Source organism: Cryptomeria japonica, chromosome 7 (genome assembly GCF_030272615.1).
Source record: "Cryptomeria japonica chromosome 7, Sugi_1.0, whole genome shotgun sequence".
Classification (NCBI taxonomy): domain Eukaryota; kingdom Viridiplantae; phylum Streptophyta; class Pinopsida; order Cupressales; family Cupressaceae; genus Cryptomeria; species Cryptomeria japonica.
Window position 1 is genome coordinate 613352276 of NC_081411.1, and position 20382 is coordinate 613372657.

The window sequence follows — 20382 nt, forward strand, 5'->3', positions numbered from 1 at the left end:
TAAGTATCTTCAGCAATTCATAATTGTTATCATTTTGGAGAATCAGGTTTGACATATCCACATTTTGTGGTTGTGCAGTGATGTGCATATCAGCTTAATAAGAGGTCTTATGAGCAGTAGGTTAGTCTTTAGTCTAGTGACAACTTTGGGACTAAGCATACAATGGGTACTACTGAGTATCTTTAGTCTAGAAAGCCCTCCTTGGGTCTAGTTGAGACCAAAGTGAAGGAGAGATTATCTACTCTCAAACAATTGGTGCAGTGTTGCCCTGCCTGAAACATAATTTAGAGGCTAGTTGCTCTGAGTTTGACATCCCTGGCACTTAGAGAATGACATGGCTTTAGGGATTTGGGAACCTACAACTTTGTGCACCAAAATTATAGAAGGATGCCAAAGAACATTCCTTTAGTTCAGTGGCCTTCTATGCTGGCTGGGTAGGAGTTCCTATGGCAGAATTTTTCAAGTTTCTTAATATAAATAACTGACCATCTATACAGTTGAGATTATGCACCAAAAAGATTCATCTTGCTTTTGAAATGCTCGCATGTAGTCTTTCAATCTTATTATCAGTCCAGAAGTCTGCATCCATGTGGTCTGGCTCTCACCGTAACGCTCTTTTTTCTTCAATATTTTAAAATTCGAATTTACTGTAAAACATTTCCAAGCAAACTTCAGATAGAGAGAGTCTTTTTAATTCTAAAATAAGGGAACTGATTAGGAATAACCGCTTGATCGGCCTTTGAAAGTCCACATATGTTTTTTTGAAGGAGTGGAAATGATTTGACCACCAGATCTTGGGTATTGCCTTGTGATTTGAATAATCAATAATCTATCCTCATTTTGATCATTTCTATTCCAAAATAGCATATGCAGGTCAATTTAAGATTTCTTTTAAAGAGCATAATATAGAATGGTGGGTGCATCATACTTTAGGTATGCTTCCTTGAATCAATTAGTCCAGTCACTCCGCATCCAGAGTGAATGAAGCTTTTCACTATTAGTTATTGCATCAATCCTAGAGTTTTACAATGGCACGTGTATGCAGTTCTTCAAAGTGGAAACAATTATTCTTGCAAGCAACTTAAAAATTTCGAGGCCTTGGTTATGTTCTATCTCTTCTGTATTTGTACATTTCTTTAAACTGTATATCTCCAACAACTAAGATTATTAATAGTAAATTAACTCTATTTATTTATGACATATCTGTTTTAGTTGGAGACTTGCATGGTGATCTTGTTAAAGCAAGGCAAGCTTTGAGGATTGCTGGCGTGTTGAGTGCTGATGGTCATGATTGCTGGACAGGCGGGAGTACAGTAAGTTTAGCATGTATAACAACAATAGAGTATTTTAACAAACTTTACTTTTCTGGAGATTTAGATAGTAAGGCATATGGATGAAATTACTGGTGAAAATTAATGCTGCTTACCTTAGATCTTCACAAGGTTTCAATGGAAAGGAAGTTGATAATATAACTCTTAGTGTGAAGTTTATTTAAGTTATTGGAAGTTGGGTAATTGTAAAAAATTTAATTCCTTAAATTTTGAGAACTGCTATTTCTTAGAGCTGGATTCTGGCTATCCAGACGTATTGCATGCCTGAACAACCTTTTGACCACACATTGTCTAGCTAGCATAGCAAGTTGAGAAGCTCGGACGCAGAGGAAATCTTGATTTTCCTTCTATTGAATGATTTGATAGAGTAAGAAAATGCTAATATGTTTGACAAAAAAATTGGTCACAGGATGGGACAATCCAAGCTTACTTGTTAATGCTTGAGTCCAAATTGATTGGCCAAATTAAAAATGACAAGAGTTAAAGGACCAAAAGGACAAAATAATGAGTGCACAGCTAGTTGTGCATTAGCTACCACAAATCAAGACATTTTTATGCATGTCTATTACCTTTTGGTGCCTTTTCGCAATTTTCTTCACATTTATTATCATTGCAAGCAATCTGCCCATTGAATTAGCCTCATTTATCATCTTCTGTCTCGATCTATTCTCTTTTATTGGAGAGGATAGAAAGAGCATGACTATGCTTGTGATTCTGGGTTATTTAATATGATCTTTAACCATGGTGGCTTCTTTCAATCTTCTCACCATGGTCGGAGTAGGAAATTGATTTACTGTGCGAAGTCAGAAGTGTTGGTAAATTTCCTTCATTACCAATTGGGTATCTTAGTTTGAGCTCCCTGACTACTTTCTTTCCTTGTTTTTTGCAACTACTGCAGACGATCGTCAATTGTGTGATAATTTAGTACAAGTGACAATGAGAGCCAATGCATATTCACAAGAACAACTATTTTGTTTTTTCTTAAGTTCAGGAAGTGTTTGTAGTGGGTTGCATGCACAAAGATCAGAAAGCTACTACATACATCATAGTCACAGGTTCAAAGAATTATTCATATCTACTTGGCTTGTGAAATATGCGTTGAAAAGCACATAAAAGTACTCAAAATAGGATCCATCAAATGTCTTGGGGTTTAACATCTGATTCTAACTTTGAATTACTGAAGAGAATGTTGGCATTCACAAGCAAACAACACTTGATTCACTTGTGCATGATAGTTTAACCTTTTTGGATTCATTACAAATACAGTATTGATCAATAGAACTGGAGAAAATAATTTAACACTCTATCTTGAGACTTTAAGACATTGGAAATAATGCAAGTTTACCAAACAACCTTTGTTGTCCCATTAATACTCCTTTAGAATTGTGAAAACTATGTGCCTCCCACACTCTGTATCAATTCTATTATGTTTGCTTTACTTCTTTTGCAAATTGATTATTTTGATGTTTAGAGTAACTCACCAATATTGTAAGACATCTATTCATTCATGCTTATAACCATGGGAAATTGGGCTCATTGCCCTAGGATTTTGGGATTAGCCCATTTGATCCCAATTAATAGATGTGTGTGGCTGTTGAGTGTCTACTTGTTTATTACCATTGCTGAAAAGGAAGTGGACAAATTAGATACTCACTTAACTGGATTTAGATTTCATTGTCTCCCTAGAGGTACTAATTGCACTTATTCTTTTATGGAACTAATTGATAATCCGAGGAGGTCCATAAAATGCCAAGGGCTTTGATGAAAGTACTCATGCAAATTCTTTCTTGAAAGATGGAAGCAAATGAGGAGGTGGTGCTAGAGATGAAAATGACTACTTGGTAGAAGTCTCAATAGGCATGGGAATGTATGCGTGGCAGGTTAAAAATGTGTGTAGTCAGAAATTTCTGATGATGCTAGAAGAGAAGCAACTTAAACCATTACATTACCAATGAGTTTATTAGGATTTTGAAGAGTCTTTGAGGAGGTGGTTGTAAGAGATTGTGTTAGAGGAATTTTAAAGCTCATTATGGTGTCGTGTGTGACATATGGTAGGTGAATGAGTTGTCTGGGTAGAGTTGATAATAACACTTGTAGAAAACATATGCTCATTGTAAGACTTTGAAGGGGAAGATTCTAATTAGGATGTTAAAGTTGATTGTTAGGTCAAAGATGTTAATGTTTTAGCAATACAGAAATCTGAAACAAGATACACAGAATTTATCCTGAGAAAACCCTCTACTTGAGGGTGAAAAACCCAGCCCACTCAAAAATGAACTTTATTATATCTCTGAAAATGAATACAACTGTTGATAGTTTCAGATTACTATCAATCACAATAAGATAAGTTTGATTCTCTACAAATCAATCATGACAATGAAGTCAAATGATACATCTCATATACATTCTATAAACCTTCATAAGACTGAAAACTCTGAACACAGAAAACATATAATATTACTGATCTGACAGACTACATACACAATGTTCTCAACTCTCTACAAGACAAACGAGAGAAGCCAGTAATATATAACTATCCATCTGCCGAAGAAGAAGAAGAGCCACGAAAATGGAAGGGCGATGAATAAAAAGATTCAGAATTGCAAGTGAAGAGACTCCACGAAGGAAGAGGAAAAGACACCGACAGCCACATAGACATGAAAAGTCACCGATAGCCACAACTTCACCGACAGCCACATAGACATGAAAAGTCATTGACAGCCACAAAGACATCGACAGAACATGAAAAGAAAACGGAAGCCAATGAACCGAAGCAGGATAAATAAAGGTAACTGAATCCACAAGATAAATAAGAGATGTTGCATCTTGGATCTCTATCGCAGCTATAACTTCAACAAAAGATATTATAGTTAAAAAGAAGATTCAAATGACTTTCCTTTCATTTTTATCTACATGAATTATGATAATCTTGTCTTGTAGCTTGCTAGGGGTGGATAAGTAGAAGCCTAGATACATTATGCGTGTTAACTTTGTTGGAAACAACCACGATCTTGCAAAACAAATACTCTCTACAAATTAGCAAGATGCAAAATGAGAAATTTTACATTGTCATTTGTAACCAAATGTACAAAAATGTTCCTTGCATATAAAGGCAACCAAGAAAAAGTGAGAAGGTAGGAGTCAAACTTTGACTACCTCTCCAAGTATGCAACACGTGTAGGACTCTATGGACAAGTGTTGGGAAACTTGGTGAGTCTACATGAGGTGAGACAAAAAGCTTTCGAACCTCCCATGAGATGAGGAGAGAATATCTCAACCCTCTAAGTGAGTTTGACCATAGTGTGAATAGGACTCAACTAAGTAGGCTAAAAGAAAACTAGTCATGTAAAACACTTTTTCACACTAACACCCTCCCTTAAGCGAAACATAGGGAGTAAGCTAATCACATAAAAGATGAGTCCCGAAAACATGGCCTTATAAGTTACTCATGTACAAATAAGAATCTCTCATAAATAGAGAAAGGGAGAAAACCCTTTGGGAACAAAACTCCCCTCTAAAAGAGAGAAAGAGAAGGATGGATCCTCCTACAAAGATGTCCATGTGAAGATAAATGTGATGATGAAGAACTCTTGAAGCATGTCACGAATTGTAAACTTTGCCAAAAGATGAACAAGTGTATGCTGGAATCAACGAACCTCCAAAGATGTAGATCAAGAGATACAACTATGATCAAAGAACACAAATAACAAAGCATGAGTGTCACGTAGTACACTACTTAGAAGTGCCTGGTGTTCAACAAGGATGATCAAATAACACAATTAACAAAGCATGAGTGTCACGCAGTACACTACTTAGAAGTGCTTGGTGTTCATGAATCTCACAATAATGATCCATTGAAAGAATCCCCCAAAGAGATACAAAAAAGTAGGTCTATGAGACCCCCCTGCAAATGTGTGAAGTCCATAAGACTCCATGAGGTTCCTCCATTGCTCCTCTGAAAACATAAAGCATTAGCAATACATATGTCATGATTCCGCCCTTAATGCTAACGAGGAAGTGCAATGGTGGCAAACCAACTGAAATTGGGCACAGTGATGAGTTCCAACATTAGATCTACTATTCCCTCCATAAGGAACACACATTTAGTTTTGTAGCACTTTATATGAGTGCATTTACAGATTAATATCCTTGAGAACGAGTTCTTACAATGTTGTCAAGAGGTGGACAAAAAGACAAATATCAAGTTGTCTTTCAAACCTCAACAAGTTGACAAAAACAACAAATGAAACCCCTATGGTGCAAAAACATAGACCCCCTTGAAAGTATACAGTGATATGGCACTTTATTTTAGTGCACTGATAAAATAGAAAAGATGTACAAGGGGACAAGGACTCAAAAGAGGCATAATCAGAATTTGATATTCTAGAATCTTGTCATTGAAAATAATCATCACCACTGCGTGAGCTTGAAAAATCTTGCAGGTTCAGGAAAAACAATATCCAAAAATGTGCCTGTATGAGCACAAATGAGCATCTCAAAGTTCCAGAAACTAGGATTAAGTAGGGTGTCCTCTGAGAAACAGAAATTTGTGAAAAATCCATACATCATTCTGCAAAATAAGTTAGACCACTGGATAGAGCATGAAAAAATAAGCATAGCGAAAAAAAATCAACTCAAAAAGCCCTTTGTATGATCGAGATATGGCCTCTCGAAGTTGAGGGTAAAAACTAAACAGGCAAATAGAGAGGGGGTGCATAAAGAGGCTAAAATGATGACATCATGTTGATTGGGTGTAACTAGGCATAATGATGCTGGCTGGATGCTGCTGATTGGACAAAAAAGAATATTCCAGAAGCATATTCGTTAGCAGGTTGATTGGTCAAAAAAGAATATTTGAGCAGAATATTCCCTACATGACAAAAAGTTAAAAAAAAAATATGAAAAACAATTTTTTTAAACCTATTTTTTTGCACAGATATTGTGCAAGCATTGCGCAGTGTGTGGGTGCCTTAAGATTTACAAAAAATATTTTATTTTGAAAACCAAAAAAAGTGACTATTCTTTTGTAAATTTCTTTTGACTTGCATGTGAAAAAATGGCTGCACGCAAAACGACACAGATGCATTGGTACGACGATATGATGGTATGGATTTTCATACGGCCTAGTAGGGGGTGTCAAAAAACACAAACTTTCCAATCGCCGAAATATGAAGTATTATATATGAATCTTCATTTCTCGGTGTAATGTCCCCTATTGGGACTTTACTTGATTTGTCCTAGAATTCCCAAATAGGGTCTGGATTATGCTTGGAAATATAAATTTTCACTTAGTTTCTTGACTTAGAGCCTACAACTAGGTTAGTTATCACAAGATAAATAAACATATAATTCATTCATGTTATAAATAGAATTCTATTCATCACTATAATATTCATAATGTACATGCGGAATTCCCTTAAGCTTTCTCCCAATAACCAATCCATTATGAAGCACTCTGGGAGGTCCTATGATTCACCTTGAGGTTGCCCACCAAGCCCAAGAGCATGGAATGACACTTGCCATTCAGCCTTCCAGCCCCACCCAGGGTTACCCAGCTCGAATAAACCCTTAAACCTCTTACTCTCCTCATATATCCTACCTCCCCTCCATAACAGAACGGTAGTTTGGATGAAAGTTCAAATGTACCGTTATATTTATTCTAATATGTATACACTTCATAGTAGCAAGAATAACAATGTAGAAATAGTAACAAGGTGTATTAATTGCATAGTATAACTCATATCAATTGATAGATCAATTAATAGCTCAGCCAATTCATAATGTCAAACAGTATCTAGCATACTCTTGGTGTACATTTTATCATTCACCAAATATCCAAGGCTACTCTATCCTCTCTTGAACAAAATCACTACTTGTGCCAAGATTGTGAGAAAGACCACAAGGCGACTCCAAGGTCTATATGTGCGAATAGGCGACTTTATGTTGGATAGCTACCTTGGTTATGTATGCTGAAATACAAGGGGGACTTACGCTTGGCTCATTCAATTCACAGTGAAGGTCTAGACAATGAAGCTCTATCGATTGGGTTTTGGATCATGGACTTCAAGAAAACTAAAAAGGAGATAAGGGTTTAGAAGTTCTAATCTACTCCTAAGAATTCAAGAGACAGTATTGACTAGGTGAACCCTATGTATGATGCTTTTGATGAAGAAGAATATGAATATTAAATGTCAATTTTTATTTGAATTTTCATTGCGTAATGACATTTTTAGATTTGAGTTTTTTCAGTTTTGCAAATTATGAATATGAGGTATTTAAATATTCTATTTTTGGCAATAATGAGTATCATTGTGTATATATATATATACCTGTACCCAAGCGAAAAAAATTGCCGCACTGCTGTACCGGGGTCCAGTTCCCGTACCTGCACCTGTACCCGAATCAGCAACTTAGCTTGAAGGAAAAGGGTCAAACATTCCTGATTAAAATAACAAAAAGAAGTGGACAGGGAACTTTGTATATTTCTGCATAAATAATAATATCACTACTGAATCTCTTTTAGGGGAATATCTTAAAATTTTGTTAAGAACAAATATGGCAAATTATATACCATGAGGAATATAATGGTCTGACTCAGCTCATAACTGGTGGAAACAAACCACTAGTTGACCAAGAGGAATTGTCAAGTCATATGTCTATAGTGCTACAGAGTTGGAGGTAATTGGGTGGATGATGGTACTATTGACAATCTTGGGTTTAGATGTTGTGTGGGAAAGATCCAACTGATCCAAATGTACAGTTGGTTTTTCTTCCTCACAGCTAAAGTTATTAGATCCTTAGCAGCGAGAAGGTGTAAGGGCAACCAATGAGTATATGGATGGAGATATCCAGTTCATATAAATGTCTACAGACTGAAACAACAAACTGGTTTGGGAATTCCAAACATCATTAATCCCTATTGAGTTCTAAGGAGGCAATGCTCTCAAAAGAACAAAGTGGCAAACTTCTCACAGCTTAGATCTAAATTACTGAAAATTTTGTGTAGGTGAAGATATAGAGTGACCTTGAAGACATTTGAGGTGATGGGATTCAATTGTAGTCATAAGTTTCCAAGAAATGTTTGACTTAGAGGCTGAGAGGTTATGAAGGTGAGGTCTAATGATCAATCTATATAATTGGTAAATCTATTCCTTGACAAGTCCAGCGATCAAATCCTTTGGGTAGAGAAGGTGAGAAGGGGCATCCATGGATTGTTTGAATTGGAAATGTGATCAGTAGAGATCCAGATAGGCTAAGGAGAAAGAGAGTTTCACAACATCCTTATTGATGCCCAGTGAGACCCAAGGAGATAATTCTCAGATAACAAGCTGATGTGGAACAGCATAAAGAGAACTGGTATGAGTGAGCTTGGCTCAAGGGTTAATATATAGTCATTTATATTTTTTGGGAGGTGGGTGTGCCAAAAACTTGTTGGTATATGTATGGTGGGCATCGAGGAGTTCTTGTTGCTTAAATGCATGAAACTCATGCTTCTTTTATTAAGGAGGTAGCAATACACCAACAACTATTATATGTAGAAATTATGGAAGAAGGATCATGTCCCTCAATGCTGAGATTTGCATTCTTTGACATGGCAATGATTCATGGGGAGAAGAACCAATGATGCCAAACAAAATAGAGTGATGAAACTTGTGGTTTAAGGAGTCAATGAATTCCTTCCAAGAGAATTGAGATAAAAATTCATGTTTGATCATGACGATAGGGAGGGAATAATAGTTAGTAATGAGCTAGGAATTGTAGGTGGCATAATTACTGTCGTACTATTCATCAAGATGGATCATTTTGTGGATTGGACTCTAGAGTGTTTTTAGGGAGGTGGAGGAAGAGGCATATAAGGAGATAATAATGGTAAGTCAAAAAGACATGATCAACGAGGCAAGCTAGTGAGACATGAAAATCCTTATTAAGGGAAAGGGTTCAAAGATATGTAGTCCAAATCAAGTAAATTCGTTGGTACCAGGGAAGCATGGTATCATGTTAAGAATATGAATATTGATTTGTTGGAAGCAAGTATTTTTGTTGGAGGGTGAAGCCTATGTGACATGAGAAATTAAATTTATCTAAGTTGCTAGGTTCGTCCATATTGGCCTCCTGACACGGACCGGGTCCGTGCGGGGTTTGCCCTAGGTCCGACTAGGGTTCACCCTAGGGACCCTGGGTTTGCTATGGGTCTTGGCGAACCTAGGGTCCCTAGGGTGAACCCTGGTCGGACTTGGGCAAACCCAGGAGCGGGGCTGGGTCAGGTCACCATAAAGTGACTTAAAACATTAAAAAAATAATTTTTTTTGCCTTTTTTGACCAAAAAACCCTAATCCGCCCCTTGCTAAATACATTTGAGACCCAAAACAACTTTATTTTCTCATCAATGATGAAGTAGCATACTATTAAATGTATTTAGATTTTTAATTTACATTTGAGACACAAAACAACTTTATTTGCTCATCAATGATGAAGTAGCATACTATTAAATGTATTTAGATTTATAATTTTGTTTATTTCTTTAAATTTTTGCATATAATACACACACACACACACACACACACACACGGATGAACCCAACCCACCCGAACCCACAAACCGGGTTCGCTTTGTCGAACCTGCTCCCGAACCCGAACCGGTAACTTAGATATTTATATTGATTACCATTTGAGACTTAATCATGGTTTATCTGACCAAGATAATTTCTGCTTACATTAAGAGGAATGATTTTGTTCATCATTCATAAAACATAATATCATTCTTCTAGTTGATGGGATTTTGACATATCTTTGATGGATATATATGCAGTTTTCATTTTCTCAACTTTACAATTTCATTATGGGGATTTGTTTTTCTGAAATGGATCTACCATTTTCGTAAAAATTGCTGGGGGAATACTTTGATTAGATTTGTTTTTGATTAATGTAAGCAGGGATTTTGAAAGGGCCCAGGCCCCAGACCCTTGTACAAAAAGAGACCACACAACAGTTTAGGAAAGCAGGATACTTAGATTAGATTTGTTATGCTTGAGCAATTATGTTAAAACTTAATATTTAAGAACCAGAAGCATATATGATCACTTAAGTCATTTTTGGAGAATACATGATTTACTTATTTTATTATAGTGTGCCACATGAGTTTTTTTCTCTGTTCTTATTATGAAACTATTTTTTACCACTTGAAACAATCAAATTTTGTAGAAAATACATGTTTTCCATACTGTTTGTTATGGACCTGTATCAAATGCTTTACTTTTTCTTTTCCTTAAAATTGAGTAAATTCAATTTCTTTCTATTGCTGATTGCAGGTCCTGGTTCAACTAGGTGATATATTGGATCGAGGAGAAGATGAAATAGCTATTATGTCACTAATAAGATCATTAACCATGCAAGCTGAAATCTATGGTGGGGCTGTCTTTCAGGTTTCATTTTCGGTCTCTGTTTCCATAACCGTGAAAAGCAAGCCAAGTATTTGTTCTAGTATTAGTGTGAAATTAGTGAATACTAAATAGTTAACAACATATGTTCTTTTTGGGTCCGCAACATACTAAATAGTTAATAACCTTGGCCTCCTAACTAGACATGGTTAAATATTACCATTTATGACTTACATGATGTGACATATATATTAACATTAAAATAAATCTCACTTCATAATGGTCACTTAGCAAGTTAGCATATTTGGAGGGTTATATATTGACACCCACCATGACACCAAAATAAAACTTTAGATTATTGTTTTCCCTTAATACAAAGTATCATACCAAATTTAATAACTCAATAGTCAAAACTTGATAGAGACTCCATATAGGTACACTTCTATCTGCTGATATACCCGAGTGTTGGTTGAAAATTTTGTACACCTGGGGGATGTGCAAAATTGTGGTTTCAGCCACAGTGTGTGAGTATGATACTTTCCTAATTTAGGGAAGGCTCCCCCTATCTACAAACTAAACTAATCTTATATAGGCGGGACAACAGTCTTTCTTCTTCTTTTAAGAAAAAACTATACTCTTTTCTCTTCACAAAAAAGTAATAGCAATTGAAAATAAATAACAACAAATAAAGAAATGAGACTTATTTGTAGGATTTTTGGAACATAAAGGGAAGCAAAGTTTCCTTGAAAGCACAAAGACCTCCGTCACTTCCCCGGGATGGGAAAACAAAAAGAAAGCTCAAAGTCTTCAACTATCTATTCTCCTATCAACCTTATTAGATGATTTTCTGGTAACCAAGCACAGTATGTAGCAGCTCAAAGTCTCACTACATGATGCACCTGTTATGCACAAACAGAGAAAATAAAAGCAGCACAAAGTCTGCAAGTTATCCCTTTGTTTGAGCGTCCTACAAGAGTTTCAAACGTGACAAGCAGCTCAAAGTTTGCAGTATCAAATCTTAAAACCAATCTAAACTCCAAACACAATAAGCAGCTCAAAGTCTGCAAGATTGAGCTTGAATCCCTCTTGTATAACACGTCAAAACTCACAATCAATATCTAGAAAATGTCGTCACATAACACCTTGAATCAACACAAAGTTTGAAAGCAATTTGCCTCTTTTAATTGACTGCAATCTGATTTACAACTAAGCTCAAAGTCTTAGAGTGTACATACAAACTGACAGAGTTTTGTTGCATTGCCAAAAGATAAAAATTACAATAAACCCCCTCAAGTATTTATAGGAGAGGCACCTTGAGAAAAGGTGGGAGGATCCTAACTAACTTGAGAAATTCTCTCAACCACCATGACTTATTCCAACTACAGACCTAATCTAACTCAACTTGTAGTTTCTTTACATGTAATTGTAAAAATGCAAGTAAAGTGACACTTGCAATTACAAATTTAACATTACACGTAATTTGTCAAAACAAAATTACAAATGCATAATTGAAACTATTCTATGTGTCTGAAGACACGACTCGAATTACATCATCCTTTGTTTTGAAAATCTTAATGCTGCTTCAGGATGCTAGAACTTGAAGTATTAAGGATTGACGAAGACATCTTGAATTGGAACAAGAATTTGCATTTTTGATAGTCTTTGTGTCTTTAACCAGCGAACTCCAACCTTTCACATGCTTGGGGTAGTACCATTTCTTCAAGAGGGAAAGGGCTGCCTTCCTCTTTTCATGTCATGACCATCTCTGTCTTGAAAACATTTTATAATTTGCATCCATGAATTGTTGTTGTATCTCTTCTTTGTATCATGTTCCAATCTTGGAATCTACTTGCAAAATAAGGCCCATGCCTTAATTTACTGATTTGGTAGGTCATGTGTGCAAACAAGACTGACATGGGAAGGGATAAATTGATGCAAAAATGGACTCACAAGTGAATTTTGGGTTCTAGGAACTGCATTACATGTGCGGAAAAACAAGAGCATTAACTTGTAATTGTGGAGAACAAACATGCAACTTCATATGTGTAATGGGTAACCACAAGTTTGCACTTGTAATTGGACCTTTAAGACTTGTTTTCAAGTGTTTTTTGAGTGCATTTTGGACCAATTTCGGGTTTTGGAAGGTTGACTGCAAGTGAAGACACAACTACAATCGGGTTTTAAAATTATGACTGCAAGTAGACTTTAAGTGGGAAAAATGAATGAAGGTGAAATGAATGGATGAAATGGGGTTTTGACATGAGGGGAAAATGGAAAGAATGATACCAACCGGTAATGGCAAACTTGGAAAATGGGAAAAACTCTTGTTTGCAATCAGATTTGTAAAAACCCGAAATCAAATGAATGGGAAAAATTTGAAAGGGGAAAATCATGCAAATTTACAAATTGCATTCAAAGAACTTATCCATTTGGGAAGATCACTTAGAAACTCGAATCCTTGCTTGGTCAAAGGCCCTAGACCAAAACAAATGAGCTTGGGAAGAACTGAAATGCTCCATAAATAGACATGCTGAAAACCCTTGGCAGCCAAAAAATGGATTTTGATTCAACCTCCTCTATCATGTCCCCTCCTTGATCATTATATATATCTCGAATAAAGAAATTATTATTATTAATTAGTATAATAATTACCAACAAATGATTATTTGAAATTTATTCACTTATTAAATATTACTATTTAATTTATTTTTATTACTAATAATATTTTTTGAAATAACCAAATAAAATAAAATATATATTACATATTCTCAAACACAATTTATCTATTTAAAATAATAAAGATATAACATACATATATAAATAACATCGAACAAGCTGGCAAATAAGGAATTAGCAATGATAGAGATATCGATTGATCATAAGATAGAAATTGTATTGGTGAATGCCTTGACTACTACCGCTCATCAAGTGAATTATGTAAAAAGGGGGTGCGATTACTATAATGCTTTATTATCTCTTTTAAGGTCTGAGGGTTGTTATGATTAAGCAAATCTCTCACTATTCCCGAAAGTCACGATTATGATGATGGCGCACTCTTAATTGACTGAAGAGTCACAACTCTTAACAGGAGGCATATGGAAGTTATATAAGGTCCAGGGGATAGAAAAGAAAGGAAAAGAAGTACGAGTTGAATAGAAGGAAGAAAACTCATAAGCATCGAATTATTTCATCAGCAATTCCCATTGAATCGATCTATACCAGTCAGACATTGGACACGTTCTTGTGAGCATTAAACAAGGACCCGACATCACAACACATTACGGGTAATATCTATTTCACCATACTAACTTCATAGCCATTTAATCTTTGGTTCGAAGTAATTATTCTATTTGAGACTACCACGAATCAGGTCAGGACATAATTAATATTAAGTTACACGCAGTAACATTCTTGTTCTTGGTGGTATGCATAGGAATGTCTTTAATATGAATGCTTACTTTATGAAGCTTGAATAATGTTAATGAAGAATTAAATAGTAATATTAATTTAGCTTGCAATAAGTGCGACAATCATATTTAATATATAGTGGCAGACCAGGTCAGATCTGTTTGCCTTTACAACCACCAATATACTAAGTACTAACAACTTATGTTTTTAGGTAGTGGTGGTATTAGTGAATTATACCAAAGGTAATTAACTAATGTATCAATAATTGGTAATTTGTAAATACGTAATTAATAAATATATAAATGATTTATAATATAATATAATATAATGTATTTATGTGTTTTTATGTTCATATCGGAATAAAGACTATATATATATAATGCCTTAATCAGACAAATAAAAATATTAGATTATAAATCAGAAAGATCTCACAAGATAATAAACAATACGAAGAATATGTTTGGATATAATCCTCGCTACTACTATCAATATCCAAGAAGTTGGGAATTAAGATGTTCCAAAGAGGGGCGGCCTAAATCCAATTAATAGGATGAGCCCAAGACAGGGTATAAAATATATAGTATAATATTATCTGAACATAAATTAATTATAATTTGAATGAACAATAAATCTGAGATTATAAATCAAATTAAAATAATAATATCAGGAAGAAGATTATGTAATCACTGATTGGTTTCATGTTAAGATGGTTTGTCTCCTAATCAACTTAGTTTAAGTCATAAGTCTATTGAAATAGCTTAATCATGGTTAAATCAAGCCTAAACCAAGTGGGGGACATTACAAAACGTGAAGGAAGAGAAGCTGCGGAATGCGGACTGCGAACAGGTAAGCGGTACTTACTAGCCACAAAGGTATATATGTTTGTGGACGTGTGTGCCACACACACACATATATTAATGAATATGCTGTCATACATAATATTATACCAATTCCTTTAACAGAGTTATAGTAGGATAATGATATTATCTCATGTGTATGTATGGATATAGGTATGTATGCAGAATATTTATATATAGGATCAATAATGGGAATTAAGGAATATGTAAATGTAGGCATAAATTATGGATTGAAAAATGATAATGAATTGTAGAATGTTATATGAATAATGTGGCTATATGATGGAGGCTATTGGGAGGAAATTCCCTTAGCCTAATTCAGGGATTATGATAATCCCTGGTAGGGAGTATATATTGAGTATCTATATGCATATATGTTATGGCTTGGGTGTCAAAGGCTCACCCAAGAAGAGATGGATCTGACCGGTCCTTTCTGGTAGAGTTGGATGATGAGATGCATCATCCAAGGCAAGGAATTGATCATATATGATGGTCTTCCTTGGTAGGCTTGGATGTAAGACGTTACATCCAAGATAGGAATCGAATTATCCATCGATGGTATGGCTTGGAGGGTTCCAATAAGGCGAGCATTACAACCGCCTAAGGACAGGTCCTAGTACTGCACTCGTATCCTTTTTTATTAAATAAGAATTGAGATTAGTTTTAATTAAGTAATTGAAGTTTAATTGCAAATTAGATTAGTTATATATATGTATTTGTTGCATTCTAACAGTCTGTTTTGTAGGACAATGATCTTTAATTAGTAGGGACATTACATCCTCCTTCAAAAACGACATCCAAGGAGGAGAAAGAACGGGTCAATACGACTAGCAAACCCACGTATGGAAGCAAAGAGATGAATTGCTTAGGTTAGGAGACCAAAAACGCCTCCATACATGCTGCAAAAACGGATTGAAAGGAGGCAAAAATGTGGCAAATGAACAGCAAAACACCTTCCATTTGGCAAAAAACCTGGCCCAAGATGAAGCAAAAATGCTTCAAAGATGACATGCCTCCCTCATTTCATGGATTCTCCCACAAAAATCGGATTCAAACTCTTCCAAAATTGAACTCCTTGGAGGGAAAGGCAAGTCGGGTTCTTGGCAAGAAACTACAAGTGAAAATGCTTTGCAAAATGCATGTAATCGGGTTTTAAAAACCCTTCTACAAGTTTTAAATCTTTCACTTTTCATCACTTGGGCAAATTCGGGTTTGTGAGAGGAAAGAATAAAAAGACATGTCAAAATAACTTGTAATAGGGAAATAAAATCCCCTTTACAAGTTTAAAATGACTTCAACAAAAAGACTTGTAATAGAAAATAAAATCCCTTTTACAAGTTTAAAAATTAAAACAACTTAAAGGACATAAAATATGTAATAGGGAAATAACATCCCTATTACATTTAAAAATCACTTAAGTAGGAACTTTTAAAAGAAATTACAAGTTCTTTTTAAACTTATAATTTTAAATTCACTTGTAATTTGTCCAAAAAGTTCTTATAATGACTTAAAAGACATAAAAGCAAGGGGGAAATAAAAAGTAAGTTACATGTGACAAGTTTTAAATAAAGTGCACTTGTAAATTGTTTTAAAATTTCCCTACAACACTAAAACAAGAGAAAACTAAAACTTGCAATCAAAGGAAAATTTCCCACCTGCACTCAGGAAGAAAAAACCCGAAATTGAAGAAAAAACATAGCAAACAAACTCGAAATGCGATGAAATTTGAATCGTGGGTCGAGGATGGACTGAAGATCAATTTAGTTCAACAAAAAGCAATTTTTTTGACTCGAGAAGCGTGCCCTAAGAGTAAAATCTTCAACTTGCAGTGACTGCTCTGAAACCCGAAATTGCACAAAAGGCTAGGAAAAAGAAGACCAAAACTCACCAAAACTTGGACAATGATGGAAAAGACACCCCCCAATGATTTGACACTAACAAGTGTGAGTTTTGTACCTCGTAAAACGTGCCTTGGAGACAAAAACAACACATTTATACCAAAAATTTGTAAGGGTTTTCACATTTTTGAAAATTCAAAAATGAGGACAACACCGAGTTACAGGTAACTAACCCCAGTGCTCACTAGTTTCTAGGTAAGCGGCCTACATATTCATGGTGTCCTCAAAGTGAAAACGTTTTCATTGATTATCTCCATCAAAAGATTTGGAACTTTTTAATAATTTATGTGTGCTCTATTAGACTGCCATAACCCTCATAAAGGAAAAGCTTGGAAAACATAAAATTCTAGTGATGCCTTGGAATTTTAAAATATTGCCTTATACAAAATGACCTTGGGCAACTTTCCACGTTGAAGAAACCTTTTAGGTCAGCTTGTGTAGAGGTTCTTCAAGCAATTACTCAAATCACGACTTTTCTAGTACCACCTTTTTCATCACTAATGTTAGCATTCTCAGTTATTCACTACAATTGAACACCTTGCAGGTACAAACACTTTTCCTCTTGTTGTCCTAATTACAACTTTGAGTTTTGCATTTTGAAGAGTATTATTTTTGTTGTTGTTAGTATAATATGTCAGTATATAATATGGCATGACCCCCTTTGTCATGTGACCACCATCATTCCATTTCAAATAGCCAACTACTTGTAATTTTTATAAAATTTTCAAGCAATAACTCTAAAAGGTGCAGGACTCATCATAATTTCATCATAATTTCTCTCTTTAATTGATTCTGTGAACTAGCATATCTTCTCCTTAAGTATTACTTTTCTTAAAACTGTTCTTGTAGAGTTTGATACCTTTGTTTCATGTGTGTGCCTAAAATAGAATTTATCTTCATTTCTTCCAACCATCTTATAAATCCAGATCAATTTATGAAATCTACCTTCACAAATAAATCATCACTGGGAAATGCAAATCTACAATGTGGAGTTGGGGGGAAGTCATGAATTGTTCGACATGCTTGTATAAACTCAGGTGTGAAATTTGTGGATAGAAATTGGCTGCCACTGTTACTAAAAAGTATGTTCCTAAATCTTCAGCATTCTTCATTTATCTACTTTGTACTGCTGTTCTGAATATGGCCTCTTCCATTTAGACTGCATTGTGATTATAATCCAATATTTATCTGGCTCAGAAAAGTCATGAACATTGCATATATTTAGCAATTTTTAACTATTGTTTATGACTTTTTAGCTGTTCTTTTACAGATGACCCACAACTCATATCATGATATCCATTTAGAAGAACTGGATAGAGATTTATGACTAGGGAGTAAATTTAAAGAAAGTTGAAACTAGAGCTACTTGAATCTTTGGCATTGAATCCATCTTATATGCTACAAACCATAATCCCAAGCTTCAGGCTTTGGATTGACATCCACTCAAGAACACTGCTATAGCCACGGGAGCTTGAATTAAACAACAAACTGATTATATTACTCAATAACAGAACACTTCTCCACAGAAATCAGAAAACTACATGCTTAAACATTGAAAAAGAGAATAATAGAAACTTGTAAATTCCCTCAAATGAGTACACCTTCAAGCAAGAACAACATCACATGAATAGCTGCTTCACAGTTTGAGATGCTTTATACCGATGAAAACTGATTTCTCAAAATGCCATTGTTTGGTCTAGGCTTTACTTATAGAGATGCAATCAAAATTCAAGCCTATCCAAAACACCTTACCACCTTTTCAATGATCATTCCATTTTTAATACACTCATCAATAATGTCCCATGCTTTAGTGCAATTGGTCTTGAAGTTGGTGTTTTGCATACTGCAGTTCTATAGGCTGCACTGATTTGAGGAATAATTTCATTTGATAAGGTATCTGCATTATGATGGTTTTAGTAAAATTTTGTAAATTGATAAGGTTACTCGGTCATGATCTATGTACCTGGTTTCCCCTCAGTATGGGCCTCATCCTAGCCTGAACATCTCCGAGGTCAAGTCCAGGGCCATGTACTCCCTGCTCCACTGGGCAACATGGCCTAGGTGAACTTGGGCAACACTAGAGGGACTCATGGTCCGCTGGGCATAAGAAACCAAAAAAGAATCCTAAAAATATGACATTTTTTTGTTACAATGGTAATTGCTTGTTTATTATTGAAAGAATGAAATGTACATATAGGCAATTAGATTGATGATGTTTTCTAAAGAAACCATTGAGAATTGAATGAAAAATTAGAAAGAATCTAATCTACCTAAAAATACATTATTGACTATTATATAGTAAGATATGCCAATACTATTCTAATACCGTCCCTTAATGGTCAATCTATCAACTACACCAAGTTGCCCCCTAAATTTTACAAACTTGTCCAAGCTCGGAGACTTGGTGAGGATGTCTGTAGTTTGATCCTCAGTTGGAACATACTGCAATTGTACCAGTCTGTCTTCTACAAGCTGGCGGATAAAATGACAATGAATCTCCACATGTTTGGTTCGTTCTTGGAAGATTGGATTTTTGGCAAGTTTGAGCACCCCTTGATTGTCACAAAAGAGGGGTGAAGGCCTCGCTTGAGACATTTGCATGTCAAAAAGCATCCTTCAAAGCCAAACTGCCTCACATGATGCTTCAACAGTTCCTTGATCTTTTGCTTGGGTTGAGAAAAGAGCTATTGCCTATTGCTTCTTGCTAGTCCATGTGATTGCACCTGTTCCCAGACTGAAGACATACCGAGATGTAGACTTCCTATCATCAACAGAACCTGCCCAATCTAAGTCTGTGGAACCAATGAGTCTAGGATCATTGCTTCTGCCATACAACATGCCAAAGTCAAAAGTGCCCTTCACATATCTCAGCACACGCTTCGTTGCAACCTAGTGTTCAACTTTAGGGGCTGTCAGGAAGCGAGAGATGTAGCTCACTGCATAATTGAGGTCAGGTCTAGTGGCAGTGAGATAGATGAGACTGCCCACTAGTTGCCTGAACGAGGATTCATCCACCATATATGAATTTGAATTGGCTAACAACTTCAGCCTTTTTCCATAGGTGTAGAGGTAGGTTTGCAATCCTGCATCTGAAGCTTATCAAGTAGACTCCTGGCATACTTCGACCGAGAGATAAAGATACTGCCACCAGTCTGCCAAACCTTAACACCTAAGGAATAATGCAGAAGTCCCAAGTCTGTCATGTCAATCGACTAGCACAAACTCTGTTTGATTTGCTCGATCAAAAGTGCTGAACTACTAGTGATAATTAGATCATCAACATAGATGACAAGTAGAAGAATATCACCACCAGTAGTTTTGACATACAAATTGGAATTGGGAGGACTTCTCTGAAAGCCTTGATCACTGAGGTATTTATCAATTTTTATGTACCAAGCCCGAGGAGCCTGTTTGAGGCCATAGAGTGCTTTCACCAGTCTGCATATCTGGTGTTCTTTACTGGCAACCTTGAATCTTGGAGGCTGCGTCATATAGACTTCTTGCAACTCATC

The 20382-nt window shown here is 35.6% G+C and overlaps 1 protein-coding gene across 5 annotated transcripts in view; it reads left to right on the forward strand.

Annotated features, from left to right (window-relative positions):
* Positions 1-20382, forward strand: part of LOC131045037 (shewanella-like protein phosphatase 1) — a 174163-nt gene that overhangs the window by 5260 nt on the left and 148521 nt on the right. For 3 of the 5 annotated variants that reach the window (XM_057978544.2, XM_057978546.2, XM_057978545.2), the window contains exons 2-3: positions 1213-1313; positions 10639-10764. In XM_057978544.2, coding sequence (XP_057834527.1) covers positions 1213-1313; positions 10639-10764 — 227 coding nt within the window. The remainder of the gene's footprint in view (positions 1-1212; positions 1314-10638; positions 10765-20382) is intronic. The other 2 variants (XM_057978547.2, XM_057978548.2) reach the window with 2 other exon arrangements.